At 38.3% G+C, this 17450-nt stretch overlaps 1 protein-coding gene across 1 annotated transcript in view; it reads left to right on the top strand.

Annotated features, from left to right (window-relative positions):
- The window catches only part of ADAMTSL3 (ADAMTS like 3), a 389643-nt gene that overhangs the window by 244811 nt on the left and 127382 nt on the right, over positions 1 to 17450 (top strand). The window contains exon 16 of the mRNA XM_057543842.1: positions 4660 to 4949. Within this exon, the coding sequence (XP_057399825.1) occupies positions 4660 to 4949 (290 nt within the window). The remainder of the gene's footprint in view (positions 1 to 4659; positions 4950 to 17450) is intronic.

Genomic DNA, 17450 nt, shown 5'->3' with positions numbered 1-17450 from the left:
AGTGAATAATTATTTTATCAAGTGGATATTGGTGTTTGTTTATTCGTTTTTGAAATAAGAAAAGTAAATGCCCCCAAATAGTATTGTTGAATTTTCCTGGCATCCTTTTATTGTCATCTTGGATGATCTTAAAATGCATCTCTCACCTATGATACTGCTGAGGCAGGGTAAAATAACGCCAGTAGCTACTTTGTAATCTTTGACAAATTACCCTCAGTTTCCTCATCTGTAAAATGGGAATAATAACAATACTTCCTGATGGGGTTGTTGTTATGAGTAAATGATAAAATATATGTGAAGTACATACAACAGTATCTTACACGAATAATAATGCAAAGAACGTTAGTTGTCATTTTTTATTGTATTGTAATTATTGAACTTTTCATTCTGACATCTCATTTAATCCTTACCTAACCCCATTAGGTTGGTACCATTACTGTTCCTATTTTACAGAAAATTATGGCCTTTGTATTTGAATAACAGTTTGACTGGACATAATATTCTTGGGACCCAGATTCTCTCTCTCAAAACATTTGCTCCATCCTTTTCTGGTTTTGAATGTTGTGAGTCTGAAGTCCACCTGACTTTTTATTCTTATAGGGGACTTTTTTTGGTAATGCTTATACAATTCTTTCTTCATCCTCAAAGTTTTACTTTTTTAAGCCAGGTATATTCATCTACACAAACATAGTGCTTTAAGACAACACAAATTTATTATCTCGCAGTTCTGTAGGTCAGAAACCCAATAGATTCAACTGGTTTCTCTGGATCCCACGTGGCTAAAATCAAGATGTCTGTCAGCCTGAATGCTTCTCTGAAGGCCCTAGGGTGGAATCCACTCCCAGGCTCATTCAGGAAGTTGGCAGAATTCAGGCCCATGCAGTTGCAGAGCTGAAATCTCCATTTCCTTGCTGGCTGTTGGCCAGGAGTTGTTCTCAACTTCTGGAGGCCTCCTACATTCCTCAGCTCCTGGCCTCTTCCATCTTGGAGCCAGCAACAGCGGGTTGAGTACCTCTCATGCTCTGAATCTCTCTTGCCTCTTGTTCTGCTGCATCTCTCTAACTCCAGCCAGAGAATTTTTTCTGTTTTTAAGGACTCATGTGATTAGATTAGGCCCACTAGGATAATCTCCCTATCTTGAGGTCATAACCTTAATCACATCTGCAAAATCCCTTTTGCAATGTAAGGTATCATATTCATAAATTCTAGGAATTAGGGTGTGGACATCTTTTGGGGGGCATTATTCTGCTGAAAGCTCTAGGTTTTTATGTTAATCATTTTTTCATCACTTTTTCCTGGAAGACAGTGTACCTTTCCAAGCTGTATTTTAGGCACATTTTTCGCATATTTTATTTATGAACACTTTTTTTCTGTTTCATGTGTTGAAACCTCTACTTGAAGAATCCAGTTGTCTTCAATATTGGATTATTTAGGTTCTCTCTCATTTTATCTCCAAAAACTGCATTAAAAAATCAATTTTAGAGAGGTATAATTTACATACAAAAACTGACTATTCAAAGTGATGAGTTTTAACAGATGTACACAAGCATAAAACCCCAGCCCCATTCATGATACAAAACATTCTCATCACCCCAAAAGCTTCCTTTGCAGCCCATCCCTCCTTTCACCCCTCTAATTGCTTTAAAAGCTTCTCTTTCTCTCTCTCTCAACACTGCATTCACTTCCAAGTCTTGCTTCTATGTCATTAATTTGATTTTCAGCCATATTTCTTCTGTTTTTCTTCTTAGTTCTGAATTATTTGTTAGTTTCTAATAATGTTATGTTTCATAGTTTGTTCCTTCAGCTCCATAGTTTTCCATTTTATTCTGTTGTTTTATCATCTTGTGTCTAAGCTCTCATGTTAGTGAATTGCTCTTCTTTTAAGTTCTTCTATTGTGCAAAGACATAGGGAACATGCTCTGTTTCTCTGGTTTTGTTGTGCCCAGACATTGCTTTTCAAATGCTTGTGTGCAGCTGTGCTCCATTCTTTTCTTTAAAATAAATTACTGCGGGAGGGAAACAAAAACAAAACAAGATTCAGAACTGCATGAACACTATATTATCTTTCCTTTAAATAAAAAACAACACATAGAAGAAGATCATGCTAGAAGATGCATACATTTTGGAGTTGCCGTGGCTTCCCATGTCATCTCCCCCAAATCATTCATGGCTAATTTGGACAGCTCTGACATTTGTTTTTTAAGAGGACCCTTAAAAGGATCTTTGAAAACCAACTTGAGGAAATTTCCTGGTGGTACAGTGGTTAGGACTCTGTGCTTTCACTTTTGAGGGCCCGGGTTCTATCCCTGGTCTGGGAACTAAGATCCCACAATCCCCCAAATTTTTTTTAATTAAAAAATTGAACAGAAAAACAACTTGAAAGATCCAGGACACCTAGAAAAATATCAAGTGTAACCATCATTTGCCCTGTTGGGAATTGAGGTGAGCCTTCCTCTCAGGATTCTGAATCTACAAGACACAGGGGTCCAATCTGAATGAAAAAAAAATCTACTTCCCATTAAAACATAATCCCAAATTTTAAGTTTTTATTACAAAGGCGAAAAGGGAAAAATATTAATGATCATAGAAGTACCGTCTTCATATGGTTAGAAAGTTCAAACCTTTTAAAGCTGCAAAACAAAAAGTAAAAGCCTCCCTCTACACACTCCAGTTCCCAACTCTTGCAATTGCTTCCTGAAAAGAGAAATTATAGAGAAATTATACGTAAATCAGCATATATAGACATATAGCTATCAATATATACTATATATATAGTATATACACTATATATGTATATATATGCCCTTTTGTGTATTCAGACAAAAGATCATAGTATATATATCCCATACTTATTTCATTTAACAGTCTTCAAGAGAAGACTGTTCCTTATCAATCACATAGACTCACCTCCTTCTTTTAAATGACCTCATCTTATTACATTGTATGGATGCATCATCTTAAATTTAATCAGTCTCCTCCTTTCCAGTTCTACCGTGGGAAAGCAGCAAGCAAAGAAGAGAGTAAACATGCAAATATTACTCCAATACCACTCCATACTGAGAAGTTAAGCAAAACCTTTCATGGAAAATGAAGATTAGAGAATAGAGTTTCCCACTAACAATTTTCAACCCAGGAAACAAAATGCAGAAAGGGAGGAGTTATTGATATTCTTATTGATATTGATAAGGGAGGAGTTACTGATATTCTTTATTGGGCTCATCTAGAGCAATAGTGTTTCAATTCTGCTGATTTGTATGTGCTATTGTGTACAACTGTAATGAAACCTTATCTAGGGAAAGAAGCTTAGATGACTCTGAGAGACCCTTGTAACCATATCATTCTGAGATTTTAAACATTAAGCCTTGGAACTGCATTTTAAGCAAACATCTCAGCAGCATTTTCTGAAGTTAATTAGTACAACATTATCCCATGAATAGAGGCGTATATTCACTTAAATTTAGGAAATGATGCACATCATATTCCCCTCTTAAATATGTATGGTATGCATTCATAGCATAGTTTTTGGAAAAGATTTGCAGTAAATAAACCTATACAACCTTATTGAAAGCAAAGTTTCCCAGACTTATTCTATTACAGCACTCTTTCCAGCCTATTACTTGTTAATATGTTATGATGCAAATGTTCCTTCAGAGTATCTTTAAAATATATGTCCCTATTGAATCTATGTTTTAAATTCAGTGCAGGAATCAGTAAACATTTTCTGTAAAGAGCCAGATAATAAATATTTTAGGTTTTGCAGACCAAACAGTCTATATTGCAAATACTCAGCTCTGCCGTGTAACACAAAAGCAGCCATAAACGATGGGTGAACAAGTGACCATGGCTGTATTCCAATAAATCTTTAATTATGGACACACATTGAATTTTATGTCATTTTCACATGACACAAAATATTATCCTTCTTTTTTTCCCCCCAGCCATTGAAAACTATAAAAATCATTCTTAACAGGTAGGCTGGATTTGACCTTTGTAGGCCTTTGGTCTACAGACCAAAGGGTGACACCCTATGATTTAGTGGATAATGATTCAGGATAAGAAATAAATGCTTTACTCAGTCAGGTTGGGCAACACCTGGGATATTTTCAAGAAGATTCAGAAGTTTTGTGTATTTATATATTAAATAGAAACGAATATTAAAGCTTCATCCACTCTTCAGAAAGCATTTGTTATCCTACAGTTTAGCTCCTAAATATCGAGACATTTTAATAAAACTCTGCCTGTTAAGAAAGGGTAAGCTCAATAAAGATTTCTTGAATAAATACTGGTGAACATGTCCATATTATAAAAGAAATCAGAGTAGAAATGACCTCTACACAATGGTTTACTTATTACCAGACCTTAAAGAAAACCTTTTAGTGATGATCTGCAAAGGTCAGAGCACAGAATTTGAATTATAAAATGGGTACAAAAGTTCAGTGTATCTCTGGTGCAAATTTCTTTCCGTGGCTGACGGGGTTGGAACATTTGTCAACGACACATTTTTGAGCACCAACAAAAGGACAGCATTCCAAACATATTGAATTCCCTCTGGATGAAGTTACTTTTTTCCTTCATAGAATGCTTGTCACTCCTTTTGTGGCCTCTCTTGAATGATTGCCCGTGTCCTCCCCCCACCCGGGGCTCCCCCGTTTCGCGCAGGTTCATTCCGGAGCCCTGGTCCGCCTGCAGCACCACGTGTGGGCCAGGCGTTCAGGTGCGAGAGGTGAAGTGCCGCGTGCTCCTGACGTTCACGCAGACGGAGACTGAGCTACCCGAGGAAGAGTGTGAAGGCCCCCAGCCGCCCACTGAGCGGCCCTGCCACCTGGAACCCTGCGATGAGAGCCCCATCTCCCGTGAGCTGGCCGCCTCCCAGCAGGAGCAGGACAGTGAGATGATTTACGACTGGGAGTATGCTGGGTTCACCCCTTGCACCGCCACGTGTTTGGGAGGTATGTGATTTTTTTGTTTAAGGGACAGTTAGGTCTTGCATTGCGGGTGGTTTGAGAAATCACTAAATCGGTTAAGCCAAATATGCAAATTAGCAGAAGTCAAAAGGAGGTTAAGGTTGAATAATTGAAAACTATGCCTTGTCTTTGTTTCAGTTTTCATCGTGATTATTCTAGAAAGATAAAGGACTAGTGGCACTGTAGCCTATGCTCCTTGGCCTAAGCATCCGCCTAACTGAGATGGAGCGAGAGGTCACTGATTAATAGAGAATAAATAGGAAAATGCAGAAATGATTAGTTAAGGCAATCTTGTGCATAAAGCAGAATTACAGATTGAGGCAGCCTGGGATTGCCCTATCTGATGCAACTCTTGGTCAGAAGCCATCCTCAGAAAATATTTAGGTCCATACCTGCACATTGGACCAGAAACCAGTGCAGAGCACACTGATCACCATGATTTATGTGTGTGTATGTGTGGGGTAACACGCATAGCCAGGGGACCCTGTTAGGATTAGGAAGTGGTAATATAGTCAGGGGACCCCACTGGGGTGGAAGTTGGCCCCAAGGTGTCTTAAGCATTCCAGGATCCAAAAGGGAGTGGATGAGCAGGGGGCGGGAGTCCAGATAGTCATTCTTTCTCTGTTGGAAGGAAAAAGACAGAAATAATCAATGGGAAACCTAGATCCTCTACTAACATGAAAGAGACTCATCTCATCAGGAATCCAGGCCCCTGACATCCTATCACTGACTCCTGACTGCGCCTTCCTGCCAGCTGTCATGGCTAAAGTTGGGGGCTAGAAATGCTCTGACTTCAGTCCCAGCCAATGGTGGAAAAGATAAGGAAGCTATTGCCTTAGGAGGCAGTTGGCTCAAGAGCAGGCTCCACTCTTCCTGGCGGCCCCGCGCCCATTACTAGGAGCTCGCGATCGTGTCTTAGAGCTCATGGACCAGTCATTGTGCCCGAGCCTCTCCTCTTTTGCCCCTCAGGCTCTTGAGTACATTCTCAATCCTTGCCATCCAATCACTGCGACTTCGTGGTATCTGTCTTTCTCCTTTCTTGTCTAATCAACCTGTCAACCCACCTATCCTAGACACCAGCCTGTCAATAAACCCAGATGAGGTGGTGTGTGCTTTACCCCCAGGTTTCAGCTAAGCTACTGCCTTTTGCCTGGAGGTACACATGTGCAAGTTAGGAGAAGAACCCTTATCTGCCTCCAGATTCTCTCTATCTCTTACTTGCTTCTCCCTGGTTCCTAGAAGCCCATCCCAACTAGCCAGGAATTTAACCTGGTTCACTTGGACCCTAAATGTCTGCTATGTCTCTTCCCTTCCGGGCACGTAAGTCTCAGTTACCTGCACACTGCCACATGTCTGCTGTTGCCCCAAAACCTAACTCCTGCTCCCTCTGGGTTCAGGGTCCTGGACACGTCTTTTCTTATATCTTGGAAACCTTAAGACTGATATGCCCTTGGCAATCTGGGAGCTAGTACTTTCTTGATGAATCTGGGGAAACCCTCTGGAGATAGTCACTGGGATGCAAAAATGTTCTTCTATTCAATTGCAATTATAGATGTCTGGAACTTTCTACTACATGACTACAAAATGCAGCTATCTCTACCACTTCTGAGCCACTACATTGCTGTATTTTCACCAGAGACTTGGAGCTTTGTCTTTCATTATGAGAGCAGAAGTAAGCCCTGCTATTGCTTGCATACCCCAAAGCTACTGTGTTAATCTCAGGCTTTTAAATACTGCCATTGATAGAATTACTGTTGCATCTAGTACTCTGTCATCCTTGACTTCAGTTCTTTTCCTGACTGGGAAGGCCCTCTCCAGATGGGAAAATATGGCTTGTTGGGTCCTTGGAACTCAACAGGCCACTAGGAGTTGACCAAGGAAAATTGACCAGGTAAATTCTGATTCAGTTGGGAGAGTCTATTAGACCTCATTTTTGGAGCCTGATGCCAAAATGTTAGGATCTGCTGTGTTCCCAGTGTCCACTAAGAGAGCCCTAGTTTCCACCTCCAGGATGCCTGGACCCCCTGGAATGATTTTCTATTTTTTTGGTAACAACTTTATTAAGATATTAATTCACATACCATACGATTTACATATTTAAAGTATACAATTTGGTGTTTTTAAGTATATTCCACCAAGTTGTGCAGCCATCATCACAATCAGTTTTAGAACACTTTCCCCCCCAAAAGAACCCTGTATCCTTAAGAAATCACTCCCCATTTTCCCTCAAGCCCCCATTTCCCTGCTAGCAGCAGCCTCTGGCAACTACTAATCTACTTTCTATTTATTCTGGACATTTCATATAAATAGAATCACACAATAAGCGATCTTCTGTGACCCCTTTCTTTAATTTAGTGTGTTTTCAGTGTTCATTCATGTTGTAGTGTAAGTCAGTACTTCATTTCTTTTTAGGACTGAATACTATTCCACTGTATGGCTGTATCACATTTATCCATTCATCAGTTAGAATTTGGATTATTCGCATGTCTTTGGTATTATGAAAAATACTGCTCTGAACATTCATGTTCACATTTTTGTATGGACATATGTCTTCATTTCTCTTGGGTATATACTTAGGAGTAATAGCATGACCAGGATCTGTTTAAAACATAAAAGTTTTTGTGAAACTTGACTAATTCAGTTTATCCTTATGGGCACTGTGGACCTTTTGGCCTATTGTGAGGAGAAAAATGCCTTGCACATGTTAGAAATGCATTTCAGTATTCAGATGGTTGATGGGAATGTGTCCATTTGTTTCCGACATCCTCCTGTTTATCTGGAACGCATTTTACAAATGTTAATAGCTCTCAACTTGGTAATCTTTCAACTTTCAGTTAAACAGAATTTAGCCTTGTGAGGGTGCCTTGAGTTGTGTAATTCAGAATTGTATCATTAAGATGAACCTTGGATACCACTAACCCAAATTTTACAGTTGGGGAAGCTGAGGATCAGAGGGCATCACACAGTCCAAAACAGAAAACGAACAGCTTAATTGTCGTTCTTTAGAGAGGGTTGATTGAACCGTCAGCGCTTATAATAAGCTTCTTAACTTTGTAAAAAGTAATGTTTTTAATTTCTTGGGTTCAAGCTTAAAATTTCCTTTTAAATACATAACTAAATTCTATAAAAACTGGAAAGCTTGGAGGATTATAAAATCCTCTGTAAATGCAGGAAACCGGACACCTGCTCTGCGCTAGACTCCATGCTGTGCACTTGCTTCTGGGCTCAATATCAGGGTATAAAATGAAGGCACAGTCCTTGTCCTGATGGAGTGCAGCTTTTGATTATTTCGGCTTTACTGTCTCTACTGCATTACTTATAGGCAGTGATACTTGCCTCTCTGTGATCCATTTTAATGTGGTTTTAGAGGCTTGGCCTCTACAAGTCCACTTATGTGTGGTTTTGAATGTGGGTTTTTAACCCTCACCCTGGATAATAGGGAGGGTAAGTCTGCAGTGTCTGAAAACCACAGGAAAGTAGAATTTCCACAGGCATATAGTTATTTCTTCAACATTCCTGTTTCTGGTAGAAAAATAAGATACGCAAATTATAGATTTCCAAAAAGATAAACTTTCGGTCACATCCTGATATTGTGTATTTGTATATTCTAACTTGCCTTCACATCATACAGGAAATAAACGTAAATCCGTTTGTTGTCATTACTGATGATTAAGAACGTTTTACAAATCTGCTTTCATACTGGAGTGGCAACAGAGAATTCTTTTTCAATTCCCAAAAGTATGAAGCATGCAGACATATTCAATTTCCATCTTCCAGAGTGTGTGTATGTATGTATGTATACAGCATTGTGTTTGTGTGTGTATGTGTGTGTGTGTATGTGTGCGTGTGTACATACATGTACATTCTAGAAGTTATGCTTACGTTTTTAATACCCTCTGGTAAGGTTTTGTAATTTACTACATCATAAACATTCCTCACTAAAGTTTTCTTTGGTATCTTATATTATTTGTTGCATTTATGACCTTTCATTTTCACCCTTGTATTTTCTAAAAGCACAAGCTAGTAGCATACACCTGGACTTTGAGGCCTGGCCCCATTTTTGAACCCTAGTTCTGCCACTCCCTTTGGGCTAGTTATTTAAGTTTGTAGAGGTTTATTTTTGTGAAATGAGAAGAGCCATATCTACCTTATTAGGATTAATGAAAGGATTAACTGTGATTCTTTTTTTTTTTTAACATCTTTATTGGAGTATAATTGCTTTACAATGGTGTGTTAGTTTCTGCTTTATAACAAAGTGAATCAGCTATACATATACATATATCCCCATATATTACTCAGCCATAAAAAAGAAACGAAATTAACTGTGATTCTTAAACAAGGTTTTGTTGGAGAGATGTTTAATCACAGTGCCTGACACATGGTATATAATAAATGTTGGTGGGATGATTGGTTTATAATATAATAATAATAGGTTATTCATCTTATATTAGAATACTGTTTTTTCCCCTTTTTAAAAAAAATCTGACTAAACTGCTGAAGCCCTTAATGCATCTAACAGTTTCCTAGTGCATTCTTTTGAATTCTTCAAGTAAATAATCATCTGCAATTAATGATGATTTTTCTCTTTCTATTTCCAGTAGTTATTTATCTTGTTTATGTTTTATATCTTACTGCATTGTCCAGAATTTCAAAAACGATAGCAAATAATGTGGATAATGCCAACTTTGCCTTGGTCTTGACATTAGCAGGAATCTCTCTATTGTTTCATTCAAAAACAACATCCTATAAATATTTAGTGCACGTTTCTTTGTGCCAAGCACTTGCCTAGGTGATAGGGACTCAGTAGTTCCTACCTTTGGAACTCAAATCTAGTGAGGGAAATGTGTTACTCACATAATCACACACACACATGTATGTAAAGTTACAGCTGGTTATAGCAGCTACAGAAGAAGTATGTGGTGCTATGAAAGCATATAATAGGAGGAATTTGACCTAATTAGGGAAGTCAGGGAAAGCTTCCCTAAGAACAATTACACTCGAACTTAAATCTGAAAGATGAGGAATTAATTAAGCAAAAGAGAGATTGGAGATGGTGGTACAAAGAGAATTTCCAGCAGAAAAAAGATCATGTGGAAGGGCCCTACGTGGCAGGAGGGCACATGGGACATTCCAGGAGCTGAAGAAGTCGGGCACAGCTGGGGTACTGAGAAAGACGGAGTTTAATGTGAGATGACGCTAGAGAGGACTGCAGGGGCCAGACAGTTAAGGCCTTACCGGCCGTGTTGATTTGGGTCTTTATCCCAAGATCAATGAGAAGCCATTCAAGTCATTAAAGTGGGAGTTAATGATCAAATGTTTATTTATTTCAAAAAGGTTAGTCCGGTTGTATTGTAAAAAAAGGGATTAGAAGGGTTCATAGCAGATGTAAGAGGGACCATCAAGGAAGCTTTTGCCTGGTCCAGGCAAGAGCTTGGGCTGAAGTGGTGGTGATGATGATGGAGATGGAGTGAGCAGGTGACTTTGAGAGATGTTGAGAAGGGAAAAAGTCTGTCAGTGGAGTGGGCCAGTGGGAGTGAGGTGGCAGGTCTGAGTCCTAAGATTCTTTTCTGAGATGATGAGTGCTGACAGGCGGTCCAGTTTGGCAGAAAGAAATCATGATTTCAGTTTGGACATAATGATTTTAAAGTGCCTTTAGACTTCCAAATGGAGATGCTAAAGAGACAGTTGAATGTGTGAATCTGAAGCAAAGTGGCAAGATCTAGTCTGGAAATATACATTTATGAGTCATCTGTGTATGGGGAGAATTGAAGCCAGGGGCATGGATGCAGATCTTCAGGAAGAGAACACCTGTGAGCCGTGGGGAGGGTCTAAGAATGAGCGCTGAGGAAATTCAACATCCGCTGGCTGGGTGGAGGATACTGAGCCACAAAAGTCAATGCAATGAAGAGGTCAGCCAGATAGGAGCAAAACCAAGAGGGAGTGGTGTGGTGGGAACCGGAGTTGGCTGCGTTGGGGCCACTGAGAGGTGAAGTGAGGTAAACTGAGAATCAGCACCAGGTCCAGCAAGGGGAAGTCACTGATGACTTAGAGGGTCAGTTCCATGGAGTGGTGGAGACGAAGTCAGACTTGAAAGGATGGAGGAGAGTGATAGGTGATGAAATGGAAATGAATAGATTCGATTTTCTGGTGGCAAAACTTATGATAAAGAAAACAGAGAGAGGTAGAAGGCTAGAAGGAACAGTGGGTTAAGGGAGAGGTGTGTGTGTGTGCTGTCATTTAATGACAGAGAGCCTTGGGTGCATTTAAAAGGCAAGGAGAGGGGAAATTGACAGTAACACAATCATAGTAGGGGACTTTAACACCCCACTTTCACCAATAGACAGAACATCCAAAATGAAAATAAATAAGGAAACACAAGCTTTAGATGACACATTAAACAAGATGGACTTAATTGATATTTATAGGACATTCCATCCAAAAACAACAGAATACACTTTCTTCTCAAGTGCTCGTGGAACTTTCTCCAGGAGAGATCATATCTTGGGTCATGAATCAAGCCTTGGTAAATTTAAGAAAATTGAAATTGTATCAAGTATCTTTTCGGACCACAGTGCTATGAGACTAGATATCAGTGACAGTAAAAAATCTGTAAAAAATACAAACACATGGAGGCTAAACAATACACTACTAAATAACCAAGAACACTGAAGAAATCAAAGAGGAAATCAAAAAATACCTAGAAACAAATGACAATGAAAACACGATGACCCAAAACCTATGGGATGCAGCAAAAGCAGTTCTAAGAGGGAAGTTTATAACAATACAATCCTACCTTAAGAAACAAGAAAAATCTCAAGTAAACAACCTAACCTTACACCTAAAGCAATTAGAGAAAGAAGAACAAAACCCCCTCAAAGTTAGCAGAAAGAAAGAAATCATAAAAATCAGATCAGAAATAAATGAAAAAGAAATGAAGGAAACAATAGCAAAGATCAATAAAACTAAAAGCTGGTTCTTTGAGAAGATAAACAAAATTGATAAATCATTAGCCAGACTCATCATGAAAAAAAGGGAGAAGACTCAAATCAACAGAATTAGAAATGAAAAAGGAGAAGTTGCAACTGACACTGCAGAAATACAAAGCATCATAAGAGACTACTACAAGCAACTATATGCCAGTAAAATGGACAACCTGGAAGAAATGGACAAATTCTTAGAAAAGCACAATCTCCTGAGACTGAACCAGGAAGAAATAGAAAATATAAACAGACCAATCACAAGCACTGAAATTGAGGCTGTGATTTAAAATTTTCCAACAAACAAAAGCCCAGGACCAGATGGCTTCACAGGCGAATTCTCTCAAACATTTAGAGGAGCTAACACCTTTACTTCTCCAACTCTTCCAAAGTATAGCAGAGGGAGGAACACTCCCAAACTCATTCTACGAGGCCACCATCACCCTAATACCAAAACCATACAAAGATGTAACAAAGAAAGAAAGCTACAGGCCAATATCACTAATGAACATAGAGGCAAAAGTCCTCAACAAAATACTAGCAAACAGAATGAAACAGCACATTAAAAGGATCATACAACATGATCACGTGGGGTTTATCCCAGGATTACAAGGGTTCTTCAGTAAATGCAAATCAATCAATGTGATACACCATATTAACAAATTGAAGGAGAAAAACCATATGATCATCTCAATAGATGCAGAGAAAGCTTTTGACAAAATTCAACACTCATTTATGATAAAAACCCTCCAGAAAGTAGGCACTGAGGGAACTTACCTCAACATAATAAAGGCCATATATGACAAACCCACAGCCAACATCATTCTCAATGGTGAAAAACTGAACCATTTCCACTTAGATCAGGAACAAGACAAGGTTGCCCACTCTCACCACTGTTATTCAACATAGTTTTGGAAGTTTTAGCCACAATAAAAGGAATCCAAATCGGAAAAGAAGAAGTAAAGCTGTCACTGTTTGCAGATGACATGATACTATACATAGAGAATCCTAAAGATGCTACCAGAAAACTTCTAGAGCTAATCAATGAATTTGGTAAAGTAGCAGGATACAAATTTAATGCACAGAAATCTCTTGCATTCCTATACACAAATGATGAAAAATCTGAAAGAGAAATTAAGGAAACACTCCCATTTACCATTGCAACAAAAAGAATAAAATACCTAGTAATAAACCTACCTAAGTAGACAAGAGACTTGTACTCAGAAAACTATAAGACACTGATGAAAGAAATTATAGATGATACAAACAGATGGAGAGATATACCATGTTCTTGGATTGGAAGAATCAACATTGTGAAAATGACTATACTACCCAAAACAATCTACAGATTCAGTGCAATCCCTATCAAACTACCAGTAGCATTTTTCACAGAACTAGAACAAAAAATATCACAATTTGTATGGAAACACAAAAGACCCTGAATAGCCAAGGCAATCTTGAGAAAGAAAAACAGAGCTGGAGGAATCAGGCTCCCCGACTTCAAACTATACCACAAAGCTACAGTAATCAAGACAGTATGGTACTGGCACAAAAACAGAATATGGATCAGTGGAACAGGATAGAAAGCACAAAGATAAACTCACGCATGTATGGTCACCTTATCTTTGATAAAGGAGGCAAGAATATACAATGGAGAAAAGACAGCCTCTTCAATAAGTGGTGCTGGAAAAACTGGACAGCTACATGTAAAAGAATGAAGTTTGAACCCTCCCTAACACCATACACAAAAATAACCTCAAAACTGATTAAAGACCCAAATGTAAGGCCAGACACTATAAAACTCTTAGAGGAAAACATAAGCAGAACACTCTAGGACATAAATCACAGCATGATCCTTTTTGACCCACCTCCTAGAGCAATGGGAATAAAAACAAAAACAAATGTGACCTAATGAAACTTCAAAGCTTTTGCATAGCAGAGGAAACCATAAACAAGACGAAAAGACAACCCTCAGAATGGGAGAAAATATTTGCAAATGAAGCAACTGACAAAGGATTAATCTCCAAAATATACAAGCAGCTCATGCAGCTCAATGTCCAAAAAACAAACAACCCAATCCAAAAATGGGCAGAAGACCTAAATAGACATTTCTCCAAAGCAGATATACAGATTGCCAACAAACACATGAAAGGATGCTCAACATCACTAATCATTAGAGAAATACAAATCAAAACTACAATGTGTCACCTCACATTGGCCAGAATGGCCATCACCAAAAAATCTACAAACAATAAATGCTGGAGAGGGTGTGGAGAAAAGGGAACCCTCTTGCACTCTTGGTGGGAATGTAAATTGATAAAGCCACTATGGAGAACAGTATGGACATTCCTTAAAAAACTAAAAATAGAACTACCATACAATCCAGCAATCCCACTACTGGGCATATACCCTGATAAAGCCATAGTTCAAAAAGAGTCATGTACCACAGCGTTTATTGCAGCTCTATTTACAATAGCTAGGACACAGAAGCAACCTAAGTGTCCATCGACAGATGAATGGATAAAGAAAATGTGGCACATGTACAATGGAATATTACTCAGCCATAAAAAGAAACGCAGTTGAGTTATTTGTGGTGAGGTGGATGGACCTAGAGTCTGTCATACAGAGTGAAGTAAGTCAGAAAGAGAAAAACAAACACTGTATGCTAACACATATATATGGAATTTAAAAAAAAAAAAAAAAAGGATCTGAAGAACCTAGGGGCAGGACAGGAATATAGACACAGACGTAGAAAATGGACTTGAGGACGTGGGGAGGAGGAAGGGTAAGCTGGGACTAAGTGAGAGAGTGGCGTGGACATATACACACTGCCAAATGTAAAATAGATAGTGAGAAGCAGCCGCATAGCACAGGGAGATCAGCTCGGTGCTTTGTGACCACCTAGAGGGGTGGGATAGGGAGGGTGGGAGGGAGATGCAAGAGGGAGGGGATATGGGGATATATGTATACATATAGCTGATTCACTTTGTTATACGGCAGAAACTAACACAACATTGTAAAGCAATTATACTCCAATAAAGATGTTAAAAATAAAATAAAATAAAATAAAATAAAAATACACACACACAAAAAAAGGCAAGGAGAAAGTTCCAGAATGAAAGCAAAAGGCAAAGTATCAACAAATGTCCTAAGATGCAAGGGAGTGAAATTCAAAGCCTGGTTGTGGAGCTCAGTCTCAGATAGTTGGAGGAGCAGCTCCTAATGGAAACTGGCAAGGGAAAGGCGAGGATGGATGTGAGGGTAGGTGGGTTTATCTGCTTGATCGCAGGAAGTTCCTATCTGGTTGTTTCTGTTTGAGTGTGTGTGAATATTTGTGTGTGAGTGATTTTGTATGTGAATGCCCAGTTGTTTGAGGTCACATGTAGTATTCTTTTATGATAATTTTGACTTGATTACAGTGTGCTAGTATTTAATTTAGGGTTTTCCATGCATGTATGAATGATATTGATGCACGTAGGTGTCATCTATTGAGCGTGGTGGAGTACAAGAATGCCTTCCTGCAAATGGGAAAGTAGGACTGCAAGCTGATTTGGCCCACTATGGGCTCATTTTAGCATACTTCCCATGGAGATGTGTTCCCGACATGGTACATCAGCAATAGCTGTTTTGTTCTCTTCAAATCCCTTCAAATCATAACAGGCCTCTAGCTGTAGTTTCTTCCAGCTACTCTTGATATAATTGGTCACTTCCTTTCAGGCTCCAGTGATGTTTATGATGCCCTTCATAAGGCCAAATGGCTTTCAACAGTCCTTAATTTTTACCAGCTGTCTCCTCACCTGGCTCCTAAAAAGAACTCACCTATTTGGAGTGCTATAAAACTTGCATTTTCATACCAAAATGGCACTCCTCTGGGTCCATACCATATTATGGTTCTACTTTTTTTCATTACCTGGGAGTTCATAGTAGTATTTATTCTATCATACTGGCTAATCAGCAGAGGGAAAAACCTATGCTAACTGTTCTTTTCAATATGGCCCTAGGCTTGCATCTGTCATATAGCATTGTATAAGGCAACACTATATGAAGTAGATCTGGGTTTTTTTTTCTTTTATAGATTTTTGTCATCAGGTTTGTACTAGTCTTGTGAGATGAATTGGAGTTTTCCATACCTTTCAATAATTTTAAATAGTTCATATCATAGATGCTATCTGTTTAAAAAGTTTGAAAGAATTTGTTCCTACAACTGTCTAAATTCAGTTCTTGCTTTTCCCTCTTGGGGGCAGGATTGAGGGGGGGAGCATTGTGGCTGGATCTTTAACATCATTTTCAAGTTTCCCCCCTGCTTATTGTTATATACAAGGTCTTAATTTTAAAGTGAATTTCATAATTTAGATTTTCTTGGAAAAAAGTCATCTATTTCATGATATTAAAACCATTATGAAGAGATGTTCATCTAGTCTCAAGTTGCTTTAAGGCTTCCTCTTCTCTTTTTTCTTGTCACAAATAATGTGTAACCTAGTCACTCTTTTTGACCTAGGAGTTTTATAGGAAATGACTTTTAAAAAATTCTAATGTTTGGATTGGGGGGTGGGTTAATAGTTTATTATTCATTTATAGTTGTACTCTATTATGGTCAAGAATGTTACTTGCATAATTTTGGGCTTTTGGAATTTAGTGCAGTTTTCTTTATAGACTCATATAGGATCAATTTTTGTTAATGTTCCACTGGTGCTTAAAAAGAGCATATTACATCTGTTTCTAAGGGCCAAGGCTATTTGGTTATTTTATCAACATAATTTTCTTATTCAAATCACTTTCCCACTTTGAAAAATAATTTGATATGTTAAATAGTGGGTGTCATCTTAAAGGTTCTGACTATAGATTTTTTTATTGCTCCAGGTATTTCTTACTGGGTGTGTGTGTGTGTGTGTGACGTTACTTGGCATGTTGAATTTGTCAAGATTTGTTTGCAAGAAATCCAACTCAAACTAACCTTAAACCAACAAAAGGGAATGTATTAGCTCATTTATTGGCTCTGCTTCCCCTCATAGAGTCTGTGTTTTTACCCTTTAATTATGAATTCATTTCTTGATGTAGGCTTTGGATATTTTTTTGCCAAAGAAAAACAACCTTCTTACTATGACATTGTAGAAGTCAAATGTGAAGTGAAGGATGTTGCCTCATGCTACCAAAGGAATTTATTACAAAAATTACATCGAAATTTCAACACTTGATTTATTTTATGACTTCTAAATGCATATTTGTGATTACTATCCACATTTTAAGTATAAGATGAAGTAAACTTATTTTTATAATTTTTACTTTTGAGGATAAAGGTTTGCTCAAACCTCTTGAAATGAAAAGTGTTGAAGTCATGTTGTAGGTCCAGTACGTGGGAAGGGAGATATTCTCGTGGCCGTCTTTGGAAAATGCATTCTACCTCAATAAGTATCCTAAATCGCCTATTAAACTTTTATTTTTTTTTTGAGTAAAGTTGCTATATGACCCAAAGATTTGTCACAAATGTTGTGAAATTCCATCAAAATGG

This window comes from Balaenoptera acutorostrata, chromosome 3 (assembly GCF_949987535.1).
Source record: "Balaenoptera acutorostrata chromosome 3, mBalAcu1.1, whole genome shotgun sequence".
In the NCBI taxonomy this organism is placed as follows: domain Eukaryota; kingdom Metazoa; phylum Chordata; class Mammalia; order Artiodactyla; family Balaenopteridae; genus Balaenoptera; species Balaenoptera acutorostrata.
The sequence above is the reverse complement of the archived record's forward strand: the minus strand, read 5'-3'. Positions and strand labels throughout refer to the sequence as shown.